Source organism: Alligator sinensis, unplaced genomic scaffold (assembly GCF_000455745.1).
Source record: "Alligator sinensis unplaced genomic scaffold, ASM45574v1 scaffold1368_1, whole genome shotgun sequence".
Lineage (NCBI taxonomy): Eukaryota > Metazoa > Chordata > Crocodylia > Alligatoridae > Alligator > Alligator sinensis.
Window position 1 is genome coordinate 790476 of NW_005842725.1, and position 15604 is coordinate 806079.

At 43.2% G+C, this 15604-nt stretch overlaps 1 protein-coding gene across 1 annotated transcript; it reads right to left on the reverse strand.

Moving 5' to 3' along the window:
- Positions 1-3547: 3547 nt before the first annotated feature.
- MSANTD2 (Myb/SANT DNA binding domain containing 2) lies at positions 3548-5524 on the reverse strand. The gene has a single exon (XM_025216317.1). It carries the CDS (start codon positions 5113-5115, stop codon positions 4243-4245), a length of 873 nt encoding a protein of 290 aa, XP_025072102.1. The 5' UTR covers positions 5116-5524; the 3' UTR covers positions 3548-4242.
- Between the last annotated feature and the right edge of the window lie 10080 nt (positions 5525-15604).

Genomic DNA, 15604 nt, shown 5'->3' on the forward strand with positions numbered 1-15604 from the left:
GGGAGACCAAAGCCTGCAGCTGCCCCTTCCCATCCCACCCTGCTTCCCTCTCTCCTTACCTTCTGCTCCAGCTCTGGTTCCTCCAACTTTGATCCAGCCCCACCAGGAGCTGCCACTGTTTCTCCCCAGCTGGGGATGCTCTCTTGCAGCTCTGCTCCTCCAGATGATAAAGGGGCAGGGAGGGGAGAAGATGTGGGACAGGCAGAGGGCAAGCGTCTGGCTCCTCACACCCCTGCCTCTGCTTTCCCCATCACAGCAGGAAGGGGGAGAGGGGGAGTGTGCAGGACAGGGGGAAGACAAATTTGAAGTGACCTTCTACTTATAATTTTCCTTGTACAGAAGATAACAAATTCATAATTTTCCATGCAACAAATCTAATGGTTGGGGGAGGGGAGGGGGTGCAGGGTGGATATTAAATCCAAAGCAGTCTTGGATTTGGGTAAAATATGCTAGTACCACAACCCCAGTCAATACTCTCCTCCTACACCAAAAACCTTTGGAGTAAGTCCCATTTTTACCTCTCATAAGGTGATCTACATTGAAAAATTACATTTTTCCAAGTTAAAACACTGAAATTGCTGCTAATGGGTTTCTAATACTATGCTACCATGGGCAATGTGCCTGTACTTACCAGCTGATGAAGTATTAATTCACTGACCATACCTCCACACATTACTTATCTGACCACTGGCATACTTTGGCAGAGTGGTAAATAATGAGCCAGTCACACAAAGCAACTGAATAGGCCGAGTCTATTAAAAAAAAGAAAAGGAGTGCGTGTTTTAATCCAGCCAAATGCAAAAAATTATGTACCCAGATAGAAGGAATGGAAACCCAATCTGCAGAATACGGGCTCACATCCTGGAAAGCACAGATTCTGAAAAAGGTTTAGAGATCACAGAGGATAAACTTTTCAACGTAAGCTGTATGTGCAGTCCTGGGGCAAAAAGTGGAACTACAATGCATAAATATGCATGTCTGCACAGGGGAGTAGTGAATAGGGGCAGTGAGGCAATTTAAGCTCTATATGCAACATCAGCGAAACAGATACTGGCACACAGCATGCACACCAGATATCAACATTTTAAAAAAGGTTGTTGACAAATTGGAGAGGACATAAATCACAGAAATTGTTCAAGGGCTTGATGAAATTTCTTAAGGGAAGAGACTTGAGGTATTCGACATGGTGTGATTAACAAAATACACAAAACCAGAGATGACTTGATCACATTGTGCAAGTATACCTCAAAAACAAAATGAAGGGTCCTAAAGGGCTTTATCAGGTAGAGAAAGACAAAAAGAACCAATGAACCTGAAGTAGACAAATACACATGTGAACTCAGGCACAACATTTTGACAAGCAGGGATGACAAACCACTTAAATGCCCTTCTTAAGCAAGCAGTAGATTCTCAGATATTATTCTGTTGCCAGTGGGAGTGGAAACTGGTCTGCCTAACTGTAATTCAGAAGTGGGTCACACCATTAAAACGTTTAGGAACTCACAGCTTAGTGAAATGATGATTTGCAGTTTATTTTGGCCCAAGGACCTGCTCATACATCCTATAGTACTAGGCCCTTATGGTCCAGGCAGTATGAAGGCAGAGGCTTCAATATTTTGTATTGCTTCTCTCTGTGAATAACTCTGGTCCTAATATGCAGGAATTTGTTACAAAGAGTACCACCATGCAGGGAAACAAAGGCGTGCAAATACAACTTTCACCTAGGGCTTTATCAATTTTCAAACTGCACTGTTTCCTGTTATCTTCTGTTTCTTCCCTAATAGATTGCATTAAGCATATTAAGATGAACACCACTCTGCCCCAGTCAGCATCCTCAGCTGTGCTCCCAAAGCCAGATGCACCAGTCCTTTTGGGAATTTGGGACACAAGTTAATGCCTGGAAAGCCTTGATGAAATTAGTTTAAGGTTCAGATTTACTGGGGGATGACTTTGCTTAGAAGGTGTTTCAGAATATAAGTTTACTCTATCTTACATCTTTCAAGTACAGGCACCCTGCAGGTTATCCTGTGCCACTGCAACACCAACTCTTGGCTGCAGCAAGATACACATTCACTTTTTTCTTCTGTTGGTAGAAAGGGCTCAAGTCCTAAGAAATGCTGGCTCATATGTATGTTGACTTATTTTCCAACTCCTTTTATGTATGATGTATACATTCCTAAAAAGTACACAAAGCATGAGAAATCACTCAGTAACAATCAAAAGTGCTATTTAAAAAGCTGCTGGTACAGATCGAAGTATCTTGTAACAATATCACAACAAACATCTTACAACTTTAAAAATCAAGCCATCCTGAAGGGTGTTCTGCTTATTGTCCACAAAGAATATCACTGCGGAGAAAAGGCTGCTTTCCAAAGCAAACCATAAGCACTGCTTCTATTGCTTGCTGGAACGATGCAAGTGGGATACAGGCACTGTAGGGGTAGGACGTGGGTAGAACCAAGGCCACTAGTATTTCCTTCCACCTGCTAGAACAAATCTGAATGGAGACAATGTGGGCAGAGTTGCATCAAAAGTTAAACCAGTTATACCCAAGCACAGGGACACTTGTGAAATACTGCCTGCACAAAGCTTTGTATGGTGCTTCACATGGCACAACCAGAGCTGGGGCCACCAACTCTAGTGCAGGTAGGGTCAATCTAGCCTCTCATTACACTGTTTTCTTGCTTCATTTAGCTCCTCTGACAACCATCAGTTCCTTCACATTAATCTACATCTCCAACCCTAGTGAAGCTATGCTTAATAAGCAGTGGACTTAAACTGACACACTTAAGTTAACATATTTATTATGGCCTCACTATACTGTATGTAACGTGCATGAAAATTCTCACCTGCACTTACCATCGACTCTGTGCTGTTGCTGTCTTCACAATAACTGCCCTCTTAAGAATTATGGTAAATTCCCTCCTACACATTTAGTTGAAAATAAATGAATGGTCATTCTGTTAATGACTGCCTAATTGTGGTATTATGATGCAGATTGAATTTAGAAATTCAATGCTTCTCAAGCACTGCTTAAATGTCCGAGATTTGCATGTATCCATTTTTGTAAAAGGCAATAAAAATATTTTCATAAATTTACATCCTTTTCCTTCCCACCAACAAAAATGTAAGTCATCAATAATGGAAGAAAACCTCCAGCAGAAGGAATGAAGCTTGGATACAAAGTTTTCATGGGTGTAATTTATTACCCAAGTTGAACTAAACATCCACATCTCTACTGCAAACCTACCCAAGAAGAGGGTAGTTTCTGTATCCAGGAAAATCAGGTTTAGTAAGAGAAACACATTTCTAGAACTCCATCTGTGTATGCTTTTTTTTTTTTTATTAGGACTGACACATTCATTATATGTCACAACTTCCACTGATCAATGAGTTTTAGAAAAAAATCAAAATGCCAGCACCAGCCAGCAAGATAATGGGGCTTATATAGTAACAGTTCTGAAAAGGCATTAAATGTTTACTCCCCATCCACAATAGCCCCCCCTCCCCCACCCTTACTCCCCCCTTCCCACCCCCCTCCCAAATTCTCACAGCTTTGATTGTATTGATAAGCATGGTTTGACAAAATGTTTCCCAACTGTCAGGTTATTCTCACTGCCACAAAGAGGCTAGCTAGAACTTAAAAAGGCCAGGAGTTATTTTAATGTTAAAAAAAGCTGATATGGCAACACTACTAGTAAAAAAGTGGGATACATCACAGAAACAAAAGTCTTTGCAGGCAACACTGTTTGGAAATAGTAAAACACTTCTGATGGGTGAAAAAAGTGAAACTCTAAATTATATACAATAGTAGCTAAGGGTGGCATTGAAAGTCTCATTTAATGAGACTCAGTTTAACTTGCCATTATCTATTGCTTATTTATTCAGATCTGTAATAACACTTATATAGAGACAAGATGTGTAAAAATGAAACATTGTGGAAAAACAGATTTTCATATGAAACGCAAAGTAAAAGCTCTGTCCAATGTGGAATGTACCTACAGTCATTTTGTTTACAGGGCTTTCCTCCTTACTCTTCTCGTTATAAAACTAATTGGCCTGCCAAGCTGTACAGTTTACTTGCTCAGGACAAGTTTTTGTGATCACATGCAAGCATCTTTCACTTTGAAGTTCATTTCACTTTGAAAGTCTGACTTGCCCAACTGTGAACAGATAGGATCCACTTGTTTGCGAGCAACAGTGAAAGGAAACAGGAGCCCTAATCCTTATGAAGGATGAGATTCAGTTGTTAAACCTTAATGGGTATCCAATGGCTTTTTCCAGGCACTCTACCAAAGAGCCAGCAGAAAGAAAATCCCTCTCCACTTCCACAAATTTTATGTAGATGGATTTAGGCGACACACCAGGGTCTACGATGCAGTTCTGAGATAAAAATCCATTGATCCCAACCCACTCTTTACTGAAGGTTTTGGTGTTTGCCTGAAAATGTAAAAACAAGCACTGCTGGAGAGTTCTTACCTCAGCAATGCCAAGGTAACAATAGATAATTCTGGTGGACTCCATATCCACCCTGAGAGAGGCCTGTGGTGAAGGGACATCTGTCTCCCCTTGAGTCTCTTTGCCAGGATCTTGGCCTCTGCGGTCTGCAACAGGTGATTGGGGTTTATCATGGCACTCTTCATAACCAATAGCATACAAACCAGGGCTTTTGGGAATCCCCCCTGGTAATAAATACTGAACAACGTTTCCTCCAGTTGGCTTGGAGTGAGCTATAGGTATCCAGTCAATCTCCATGTGCAGCTCCAGGCATCTTGCTTCACTAATCGTAATCTCTAGGAATTTATAGTAAACATTTTTCCAGTTCATTTTCTGTACTCTGGTCATAATGACCCTGCCCTCTGGCTTCTCTGAATTGAAATATTCTCGAAGCCGTTTGCCGAGAGGCACCTGAGAACTGATCTCGGCATAGTGGTAACGAATATCCTCCTTCCAGCGTGTGTTATAACCAATGCCAAAAATGGCCAGTTTGTTAGAAAGGTGCAGCCTGGAGAAGTCTGTCCAGCTCTGAAACAGCTCCCATTTTAACTGGACCGATTCCAATATTTGCATAATATTCTGCATGACATCACGTTTTCTAGAAAAATGAACAAACATAAGCCATAAGACAGAGCCCCACTCAGATTCGAATAAAATGTTTAGAACATCTCACGTTTGAACAAGTGTATCAACTTTAGGAAAACAGAACCAGAACAAGAGCATTCAGACACAAGCAGAGAACAGGGATGTCAAACCCACCTGGCCCCATGGGCTGAACCCAAAGCAGGGAATCAGCCCGCAGGCTGGTAATTTGGCAATGGCAGTGTTAATTTCTGCCCCCTCCTCTTGCCACCAAATTTCCAGATGACACTGCTTCATGCTCTGAATCTGGCCTGTGAGGCTCTCCACAGGGCCAGATATTTTGTGGCTGGAAGAGTGGTGATGGTGTTAACTGAATTATAGAAAATGAGGGTTGGAAGGGCCTTCAGATCATCTAGTTCAGCCTCCTGGTCAAAGAAGGACCATCCCCAACTAGATCATCCCAGCCAAGGCTTTGTCGAGCTGGGTCCAAGGATGACGATTCCACCACCTCTCTGGATAACCTGCTCCAGTGCTTTATGATCCTCCAAGTGAGAAAATTCTTCCAAATATCTAACCTAAACTTTCCTTGCTGCAACTTGAGACCATTGCTCCTTGCTCCATTATCTGCCACCACTGAGAACAGTCTAGATCAGCGGATCCCAACCTCGGGTCGTGACCCAAATGAGGGTCGTGGGGGCAATGCTGGCAGCGCCACACACAAAGGACGAGCTGCACCACGTGCCGGGAGCTCCCCCACCCCTGCCCCCAGGCCGCCATCACACTCTGCTCCCAGCAGCAGGTCATAGCAAAAAGAGGTTGGGAACCACTGGTCTAGATCCATCCTCTTTGGAACCACCCTTCAGGTAACTAAAGATTGCTATTAAATTCCTTCTGTTTTCTCCTGTCCAGACTAAATAAGCCCAGTTCCCTCATCCTCTCCTCAGAGGTCACATGCCCCAGGCCCCCTAACCATTTTTGATGCTCTCTGCTGTACTTTCTCCAATTTGGCTAAATTATACATAATTGCTATGGCTGTGGGAGCTGCGGCAATTAACACTGCCACCACTTGTCCACATACCACATATCCAACCCCATGGGGAGCCCAGCAGCCTGGATGACAACTCTGTGGTCTAGATCTGACCCATGGATTGCATCTTTGATACCCTTGGAATATATGGAAAAAAGTGGTTCTCTTTCATTATTAATAATTTTGAGCAAACACTCCTATGATGCTCTGGGCAATGAGTTGTGCATTTAAATAATTATCTATAAAGATATTATTTGTATATGGACAAATATATCATTTGAAAAATCTGCACCTTTGAAATTCTTTCCCCAAGCTGCAACCTCTGTGTGATCCAGACATGCAACTTACATTTCAAAAAACCTGTGATCACCTTCTGAAGACAGAACTTAATAATATAATACAATGCTCAAAAACTGGCAACATACCCTTTCTTAGCTGAGGATTAGGGAATATTAGGTTAAGTATACATGCTTTCACTTGCCAAAAGTTATGCATTACAACATTCGTGGCTATGTACAGGGCAGGAGATAGAAAAAGTGATAGTAGTCTAGTCTACAAATTACTTTTTGAAAAGACTGAAGCACCATAAATGTAATCATCTGATTGCATGGTGTAGACCTGAAATAGTTTTGGAGACTACAGACAGAACTTCTAGGGATTCCACAGGCCTGTTTTGCCTTAAAAAAATAAGACATCCTTAACTAACAATGCCAAAGGAAGTATCACTAAAGGGATTTACATATTTATAACTAATTAAGCAAGTATATTTGAAATACATCAGGTACGAATATGAATTGCTCCATGCAGAACAGATGGGAAATGCATTTATGACAACTGTTTTACAGAAATATTTATCCTGAGGACCAATAGCCAGCATTATCAAAGTCATATGCAAGTATTACAGCTCTTTTGATAATTGAATAAATATCTGGTTCAGTCCAACAAATCTCACTCACACAGCATGTGCCACTTCAATAATATTCAGAGCACATTTGTACTAGGAAATCATTTCTACAGCACAAACAGGATAGGGTTTGGGGACTTAGCAGCTATCTCCTCACTCTCCCAGCTTGAAGAAATTATCTTTTACAACTTCAGCATTGTAGAAAATGGATGTTCTCCCTTCACCTAGAGAAGGGGAGCTCCTGTCAACTCCCACACAACAGGGGTGCTGCAGAGATGCATTCTAAGGCCACTGCTGGTAAATCAAGAGGCATTCAGTTCTTGCAGGTGCAGCACTTCATGCGCAGCTGAAGAGGAGGGGAAGGGATCTCTTGGAAGAGACGGTACAAAGTGGAGAAAGGAGAGCAGGAAATAAGGGGAGAACTGAAATGCGAGTGTTAAAAGGGAAGAAAACCAAGGAGAACATTAAGACAGAAGTATGCAGGAGAAATAATCAGATGACAGGAAGAAACTCTACTCTGGGTGAGAGGGAAGCACCACTACTTCTGAGAAAGCCAAGCTCATGTTGGGACATGCATCCAGAGTGGCACAACAGACCAATCATTACGGAGGCAGAGAGACATGGTGGACTCAGTTTCATTTTCACCTCTGCTACAGCCTCCCCATGTGATCATGGACAATTTAGGCTAGAAACAGATATCCTCAGCAAAGCAAAATCAGCTGTGCCTGACTGCACTCCAGAGGCATCTATAGATGCCCCCCGTTGCTGTCCCAGGCCAAATCTACAAGTAGGGGACAATCACCCCTCCCCCAAGTTGGGGAGCAGGAGAATTCCCTGAGGTGGTTATTCCATTTGTACCTACAAGCACAGAGTGGCAGGGGGGACTCAAGCAGGGGTCTTGAACAGCCCCTCCTTGCATTTACAGTTGTGCATGGGCAAATCCTTCTCCAAGGGATTCCTTGCCCTGCACACAAGGGAGAGAAAACTTGCATTCCCCCTCCATGCTTGCACTCCTCCCCTCCCCTTGCAGACACCTGGGGGAAAATCCCCTGCAAGGTTTGGCTGAAAGCAAGGTTTGCCCCCACCCAGCCACACCTGGGGCTTAGGTCTGGCTGAAGGGGGAAAGCACCACAGAGGTAACAGATGTCTGCTGCAATAACAAGCCAGAGACTAAAACCACCTTGTGTTGAGCCACTGATTTTCCTTTCATATGGCATAACAAAGGGTAATCAATGACTATTTGCTCAGTATTCATGATGCCATAAAAACTGTTAGGGCAACACAAATGAACCATCAGGCAGTGTCTGATGTTTCCACCCCCAGTGTCTCTGTAATTCAGCCCCCCATCTATGACATTCAGATAGCACCAGTACTGCAATATGTAAGTATACAAGATAGAGGTGAGAGGAAGAGAACAAAAATCATGGCATCCTCATCACAGATAAGGAAACTCCTTTGAACATACATGTTAGACAGGTTTGAAAATATACTTTTTTCCTTTAACACTGATGATCTCAATCACAAAACTGCTCAGACCTGATGAAGAATGTCTTGCATTTTAAAGCTTGTCTAACTTCATCCCAACTATGTAGGTGGTCCAGTAAAAGCTAGCACCCTAAGAAATAGTTGCAAAATTCCTGGACAATTATGGCTACAACATTACAAGATTACTAAGATTATTTTTTGCTTTGGATAATTCATAGTCCACTTGGTATGAATTTCAAACTCTGGATGTGATATGTGTACAAGCCTCATGTAAGCAGACTGGTGACAGCCATTGTGTACTTCATAAACTAAGCCCAGATCAATTGGGTTAGGACTGTTTTCTTTCTATAAACTCTCTCTCATATATATCTTTTGCATATATATAGTAGTTGACTAGATGCATCAGCAGTAGAAGAGTGCGTTGCTTCTCAGGAGAGCAATCAAAGGACAGGGAGCCCTAACAAATCATTCTCTTGCAGTTTTTCTAAACTGCTGCTATTGTCCATGTTTGTTCATCAGCAAAGAGAAAGAGTCCAGAAGGGGGTGTGTGTGTGTGTGGGGAGGGGTTGTTTCAAAGAAGTTCCTTGTGCTCCATTTTGCACAAGTTCATCATTTGAAGTGATACTGCTGCTTTCCTGAAAGCTTTACCAATATTATTCTGGAAAAGGAAAATAGCCTAGCCTCATCTCTCACATACACTCACCATTTTGGTGGAAAAAAATTATAAGGATGTGAACACCTACACTAACTCAAGAATGGGGCTGACATCAGGCCCTGACCAACTATCAGCACCATAAAAAGTAACACTACCTTAAAAAGCAGAAGTATTTCTAAAAAGAATTGGAAACATTTTATTAATGCATCAGTCTGGGCTAAAAAGTACAATTGAGTTATTAAAAAGCCAGCCAGCAAGGGGCCTGCTGGCTCTAGAAACCCTAGGAACAGAATTCTGCCTCAAACAACAGTTTGCCAAGAAACCTGTTGGATGCCAAGATTATTTTAATGGGTTCCTTATTTAAGAATATTTTGTAGGAGTACTTATAATTGCTCAAAGTAACAAGAATATTGTATATTTAAGTGCACATGTATTTAGCCAAAATACATTTATATTAACACATGAAAGACTGTAGCATACAAGCCTGTACTTTTTCAATGGATAAAGGTGGAAAAAGCCTTTTCTATATGGCTTTTCTGTTGGTTCTTCAGATTCCAAGCCTCAGATGCTGAGCAGCACTGTCACTACAGCTTGGAATATGGCATCTCAAACTTTCCACTTTAGACTTTTGGAATTGAAAGTTCATCATCTTCTAGGGACAAGACAGACAAGGTAACATTATAATTTGCTGTCTCATTTAATACATTGTTGTTTGATAACACAGACTTGTGTAATACTGATAGCAGTGTTATTCATACATTTACTAAAATAAATTATTTTTTCTTAGAAAAACAGTTCCATTTAAAATTAAATACAGTAGAAAGCAGTACTTGCATTGTTCAGTTAAACACTGAAAGAGACAGTTTAGAACAAAATGTCTTGAAAAATAGGATTGTACAATGTGATCAATAAACTTCACTAAAGCTGTGATTGAGGATCATGGTGAAAAAAAAAAGCGTCTCGTAATAATCCAACCTTGTCAGGCACAGCACTAATTTTACTTAGGGACATGGTCAGAATGCAGCTGAGAAGATGAGAAATAAGACCTTCAAGGATCGAGACTCTGGACTACAAGTACACAGGAAGCAACTGGTATGGTGGTGGTTCAAAGAGCTATACTTGCTATTAAGTTCTATTCCCACCTGCAACAGAGTTAGATGGCTCAGCCAGGAATACCTGCAACTCAAGTTTCCAGGATTCTTTCCAGCATCTCCATGACTTGAAATCTTCATACCAAGGGGAGTTATGAATATTATACCATAACACACAAAATTCCAGTTTTAAAAGCTGTGAATGTCACACTACAATAGAGACCTCGTGTACAGTAAAACTATAATATTTTGGAGAGTGCATTGTACTGCAACTGCTTCCCTTTACTTCCACAACCAGTATATAAACTGGATGTAACCCTTCTAACAACCCTGTAAGGCAAGTTGCTCATCTTGCAGATAGAAAAAAAAAAAAGGTTAAGTAAGCAATCATAACTGGTAGGATTACAGTACAAGGTTTAATCTAGGTATCCATCCACTGGGCTAGTGTATGTAACTCTTTGTTCTGTTGACATGTTCTGCAATTTAAGCTAGTGAAGATAGAAAACTTAGTATGAATTTATTTTAAGACACTTTTATATACAGGAGACTTTACAGAGACTAAAACAGCTGGTTTCAATGAGCAATTCAATTCTCAAAGTTATTGTTTTCAAAGTGTTTCTAGATTCTAGAATATACAAGTGCTGTTAAAAAGTAGGAGAACAAATATGTAGTTATCCTACCTTTTCAATAACAATTTATCTTGAACTAATGGGTTAACAAGTTCTAATTCATGATTGAATCTTCAAGCTTATTTTACAATGTAACGCAAACAGCAGAAAAGAATGTGCATGAGAGAGAATATAGCTGTTCAGATGGTCATAACTAAGGACCACCTACTGTGTCAGATGCTAGCTCTGTTTTCTTCTGATGAGTAAATTATTGCCTATGAAAGCTCATGCCCCTCTGAATCACTCTCTCAAGGCATCACTTTGCTCCACCTTCTGCCTCATTTCTGACTAACACAGATCAACACCTTGCTAACAAGCTTAGCCCGACGAAGGGTTTTTGAACCCGAAAGCTTGCTTAATAACTATTCTCCAACCATTTGGGTTGGTCTAATAAAAGATATCAAATTCACCCAAGGAACCTTGTCTTGCTAACAAGTATGAATTCAATGTGGCTTCATAGTTTTTAGTCAGTGAAATCTGCTCCCTACTTCTAGTCTGAGCTGCAATTTCAAAGCATGGGGATGGAGTCCCCAAGTTTTATTTTACTGCTCAAGAGCAATCCATGGTAGCTTGGCTGTTTTCTAGGGACATGCTTACATCCTACCAGCCCACATTCCTTCTTGAAGTCTGGAGTATCGGGTTTAAGCAAGAGGAACTTACAGAGCTTAGAGGCCAATCATTTACCGTTTGATATTCTAAGTCAAAAGAGGTCACAGCTTCAGTGCATGTCACTTCTGTATGCAACAGTCTTGGAGAAATTACGTACAGTGTCCATTCGTAATCAGAACCAAATTGGGTAGATCATTTTTATTCTAATAAATGGAGATTCTAAAACAGTCAAGTGACAAAGTAAAAAGTCCATGAAGAAGTAGAAAATGAGCATGTTTTGGGGGGTTCAATTATCATATGTGGTTGATTCTATTAAATGAGATGCTAATAACTGGAAGTAGTACTGGGTATGACTGTAAACTGCATCCAACTGAAGCTCCTGCTGGCAACATGACAGTGCTACTAGTGGCAGGGTAGCTCCTATAAAATACCACAATGCTGCAACCTCCAGAATAAGCAAGTAAAGGGCACCTCAAAATCCTGGCCCCCACAGCCTTGTGGGTACTCCTTGGTTGGAGAAAGGCTAAGGGACATCACCCTGACATAAATGTGCCCTTAATGAAATATTAGGCAGTCAGCAGCAGTTCTTATCTGTTGCTCTCTGGCAGAAGCTACTGACATTGAATGTTTAGACTTGATCTGGTCTTTGGATCCTGCCTCAATGGTTGAAAGCAGGGGGGTCTCAACCTTTTTTGTACCAGGACCCATCTGTAAAGATTGATGGCCAGACCTGACCCAGTAAATAGTTTAAGTAGAAAACAGTTCCCTGGTCCTGCTGGTGCTCCTCACTCCCAACCCACAGCCCCCTCACCCCCCATCCTACTGTGTGGGCAGGGGGGTGTGTGTGGGGAATGCTAGAGGGGGGGACGGGGACAGACACACTGCCCCCAGATTTGTGCACCCACAGCAGGCACCAGCATGGGCAGGAGACGCTTCCACGGCCCAGTAGGCAGGATGGCAGAGTGGGGCAGAAAGACTCATTGCTGCTGCTGCAACCCCCTCCATGCCAGCCATGCCATCAGCAGCATGAGGAATAACAGATGGGGAGGAGGGCCACACTGTCCTCACCTCCTCTGCATGCCAGCCTCTTGTGCTGGGCCGCAGTTCTACCCCACCTCCATGGCCCAGCCACCACTGCTACTTCCCCTTCTACCTCACCTGTGCTGCCCACCACCCCACCTCCTCTACAGGGTAGAGCTGCAGCCTAAGGGGAGCAGTGGCAGCAAATGGGCCATGGTGTGGGATAGAGCTGCAGCCTGTCGCATGAGTAACTGATAGCAGAAGGTTGTGAGGGCAGTGTGGCCCCCTCCCTTGTCTGTTACTCCTTGTGTTGCTGGCAATGCAGCTGGCGTGGGTGTCCTGGCAGAGGCAGCAACAAGTCCCACAGGCCTCCTCTGCCTTCCTGTGCCAGGTCCCACTTGCTGGATCGTGCAGGCGGCTCAAGCCTGTGCCAGTCCAGCCAGGCTGCAGCCCCGTGCCTACTGTGGGTGTATAAGAGTGCCCCTCTTGCATAGTCTATGCCTCTCCCATGCCCCACAAACTTGCCTGCAGGGAACTGTGGGAGCTGCTCTCTAAACTGCCTGGCTGCTATGTGCATGTGTGTGTATGTACATGCATGTGGTTCCCCCTGCCTTATCGCCCTCCTCCTCCAGTTCCCCCCAATGCCAAGCAGCCTCTTGCAGACTGGAACTTTGCCAGCCTGCAAGAGGAAACATGCAGTTTCCCAGGTTTTTCTCCTTCAAAGGAGAAAATCCACATTTTCCTGCAGCAAATAGAAAACCTGGATCTCTGTTTATTAGTATGCGCAGTGTTAGCATATGGTGAAGCACAAGCAGCATCTATTTTTTTCAAAAATGTATGCAAAATATGATCCATTTTTAAAGTTTGTTCGTGACCCTTTCATACATTCTTGTGACCCACTTTTGGGTCATGACCCACGGGTTAAGAAACGCTGGTCTAAAGGGCAGATGGTAGGTCTTGGGCAGCTTCTACTCCTCCATACTTCTGCCTAGGTATATGCATCAAAAGTCTTGGTGTGATGATTGCAGGGCTCTGTACAAGCAGATTCATCAGGCACCCGATCAGACCTCAAGTGTACAGCAGGCGCTCCCAAACTGTGGTACAGATACCTGTGGGGGTATTCAAGACATCTGTGGGGGCATGCGGGAGAACTTGTGTAACAGTGAATTTAATTTCCACTATAATAATAATAATAATAATAAGACGACATTTAAGGGGTTAAAATATAAAACCTTTGTTGGTAAGGGTACGAGGCAGCTGATAAGTCTGGAAGGGGGTACGCAATAATAAAAAGTTTGGGAATCTCCAATCTAGTGGATTGATGGTTACCTATGAATAATTGGCAGGTACCATATTAAACTTGCTCTTCAAGCCTCAGATCCTTTTCTTGGCTAATGAGAAGGATAGAGCTTTCCTGATAACTCAGAGCACATGGTGGAAGCAAAGCATTCTCTACTTATTTCTACTGGCATAGTTCACTGACAGCAAGTTTCTTTACGTATGTAATACCATGAATGTTTAGTCAGAAAAGCCAGTGTTGAGAAAGCTCTATGAAAATTCCCATCCACAGGCTGGTTTCAATAATACTTTCCTGTAAACTTAACCTCGTTTTTTCCATTTCTTCTTCAGAGAAGGCTTTTTGGGGCAACAATAATTTATTGTAGAACCCCAGAAAAGGACAGAGAGGCACATGGATATCTGGCAAGGCTCGTCCTGTATATATAGGAGGCAGCCTTCTGGACCTGCTGGGCAGTTAGCTCCTCCACATACTCTGATAACTACCTGAGACCTTGAAAACATACCACAGCTGGACACCTATCCCTTCTGTCTGACTGCGACTAGGCAGCAGAATGTGAAAGGATTCTGCTGATATTGTTGCCCAGGGAAGTGCTGATGAAACTAGCACTAAATAAACCCAGCAACTAAGAAGACTATGCTACAAAATACTTCCCCCATCCTACTCCCCTAAAGAATCCAAGTCAAACCAACAGAGTGAAGTAGATACTTGTGCATTCGATTACATAGGGAGAAAAGGCTAGGTAGGGCCAAAATTTAGGAGATGAATGCCTGAAGTCAGGTACCAAGATCAACATCCCTAAATTTGTGTGTTTTTAAAAGAAAAATCCTTACACATCACAAATCAAGAAAATACTTAAGTATGCCCTTATTTAAGTATACAAGTCCTATTGATTTTACTGGCATTACCATGTTTAAGATTTGGCCTAAGTACCAGGTGACATCAGACCTACCTTGTTACAGGCCTTCCCCTTAAAGTCTATAACTTGGGGAACACACAATGTTTTAACAACATCCTAGATTATTAATGAAATTATCTAGTTTACTATTTATCAGTTTTCCTTATGCAATGTCAGGCTGGACCACAATAAAAAGCAAGCAGGGCTGCACTGATAGAGATTTTTGGGGCCGACACCAATAGCCCATTTTTAAGGAGGCGTATCGATGCAATTTCCGATACCAGCCCAGCAGCTTGGGGAGCTGCATGCAGCTGGTAAGTCTGGTGTGGCGGAAGGGGAGGAGGGAGGGGGAAGGGAAGGGAAGGGGCGTGTGCAGATCAAGGCCCCTATGGTAAGGGAGAAGTGGAGCTGGGGCAAGCAGTGCCCAGCCAGGCTGGGGCAGGTGTGGGATGGAGCCGCAGCTTGTCCAGGGGGCAGCTCTCACCGCTGTGTGCCACTTGTGCAGGAGCCACTGGTCTGGCTACTTGTCCGGCAGCTCCCATCACTGCTCAGGCCGCTTGTCTGGGAGGGCATGGGGTGGAGGTGCGTGCCCCCAAATCTGCACGGGGTGGGGTGGGGCTACCCCACCCCCAAACCCCCCGGATGAGCTATGGTTTCATCCCACACCTGCCTCAGCTGGGCAGCACATGCTCCAGCCCCTATCCCAGCCCCACTCCTCCCTCACTGCCCTCCCTTGCCCCCGCCCCACACCTCTTCCCTCCCCCTGCCCCTTTCACCCCACCAGACTTACCATCTGCATGCACCTCTTCAAGCTGCCAGGCTGGTATTGGAAACCCAATCGGTATTGTCAGGAGGTGATGTGACTCCACCA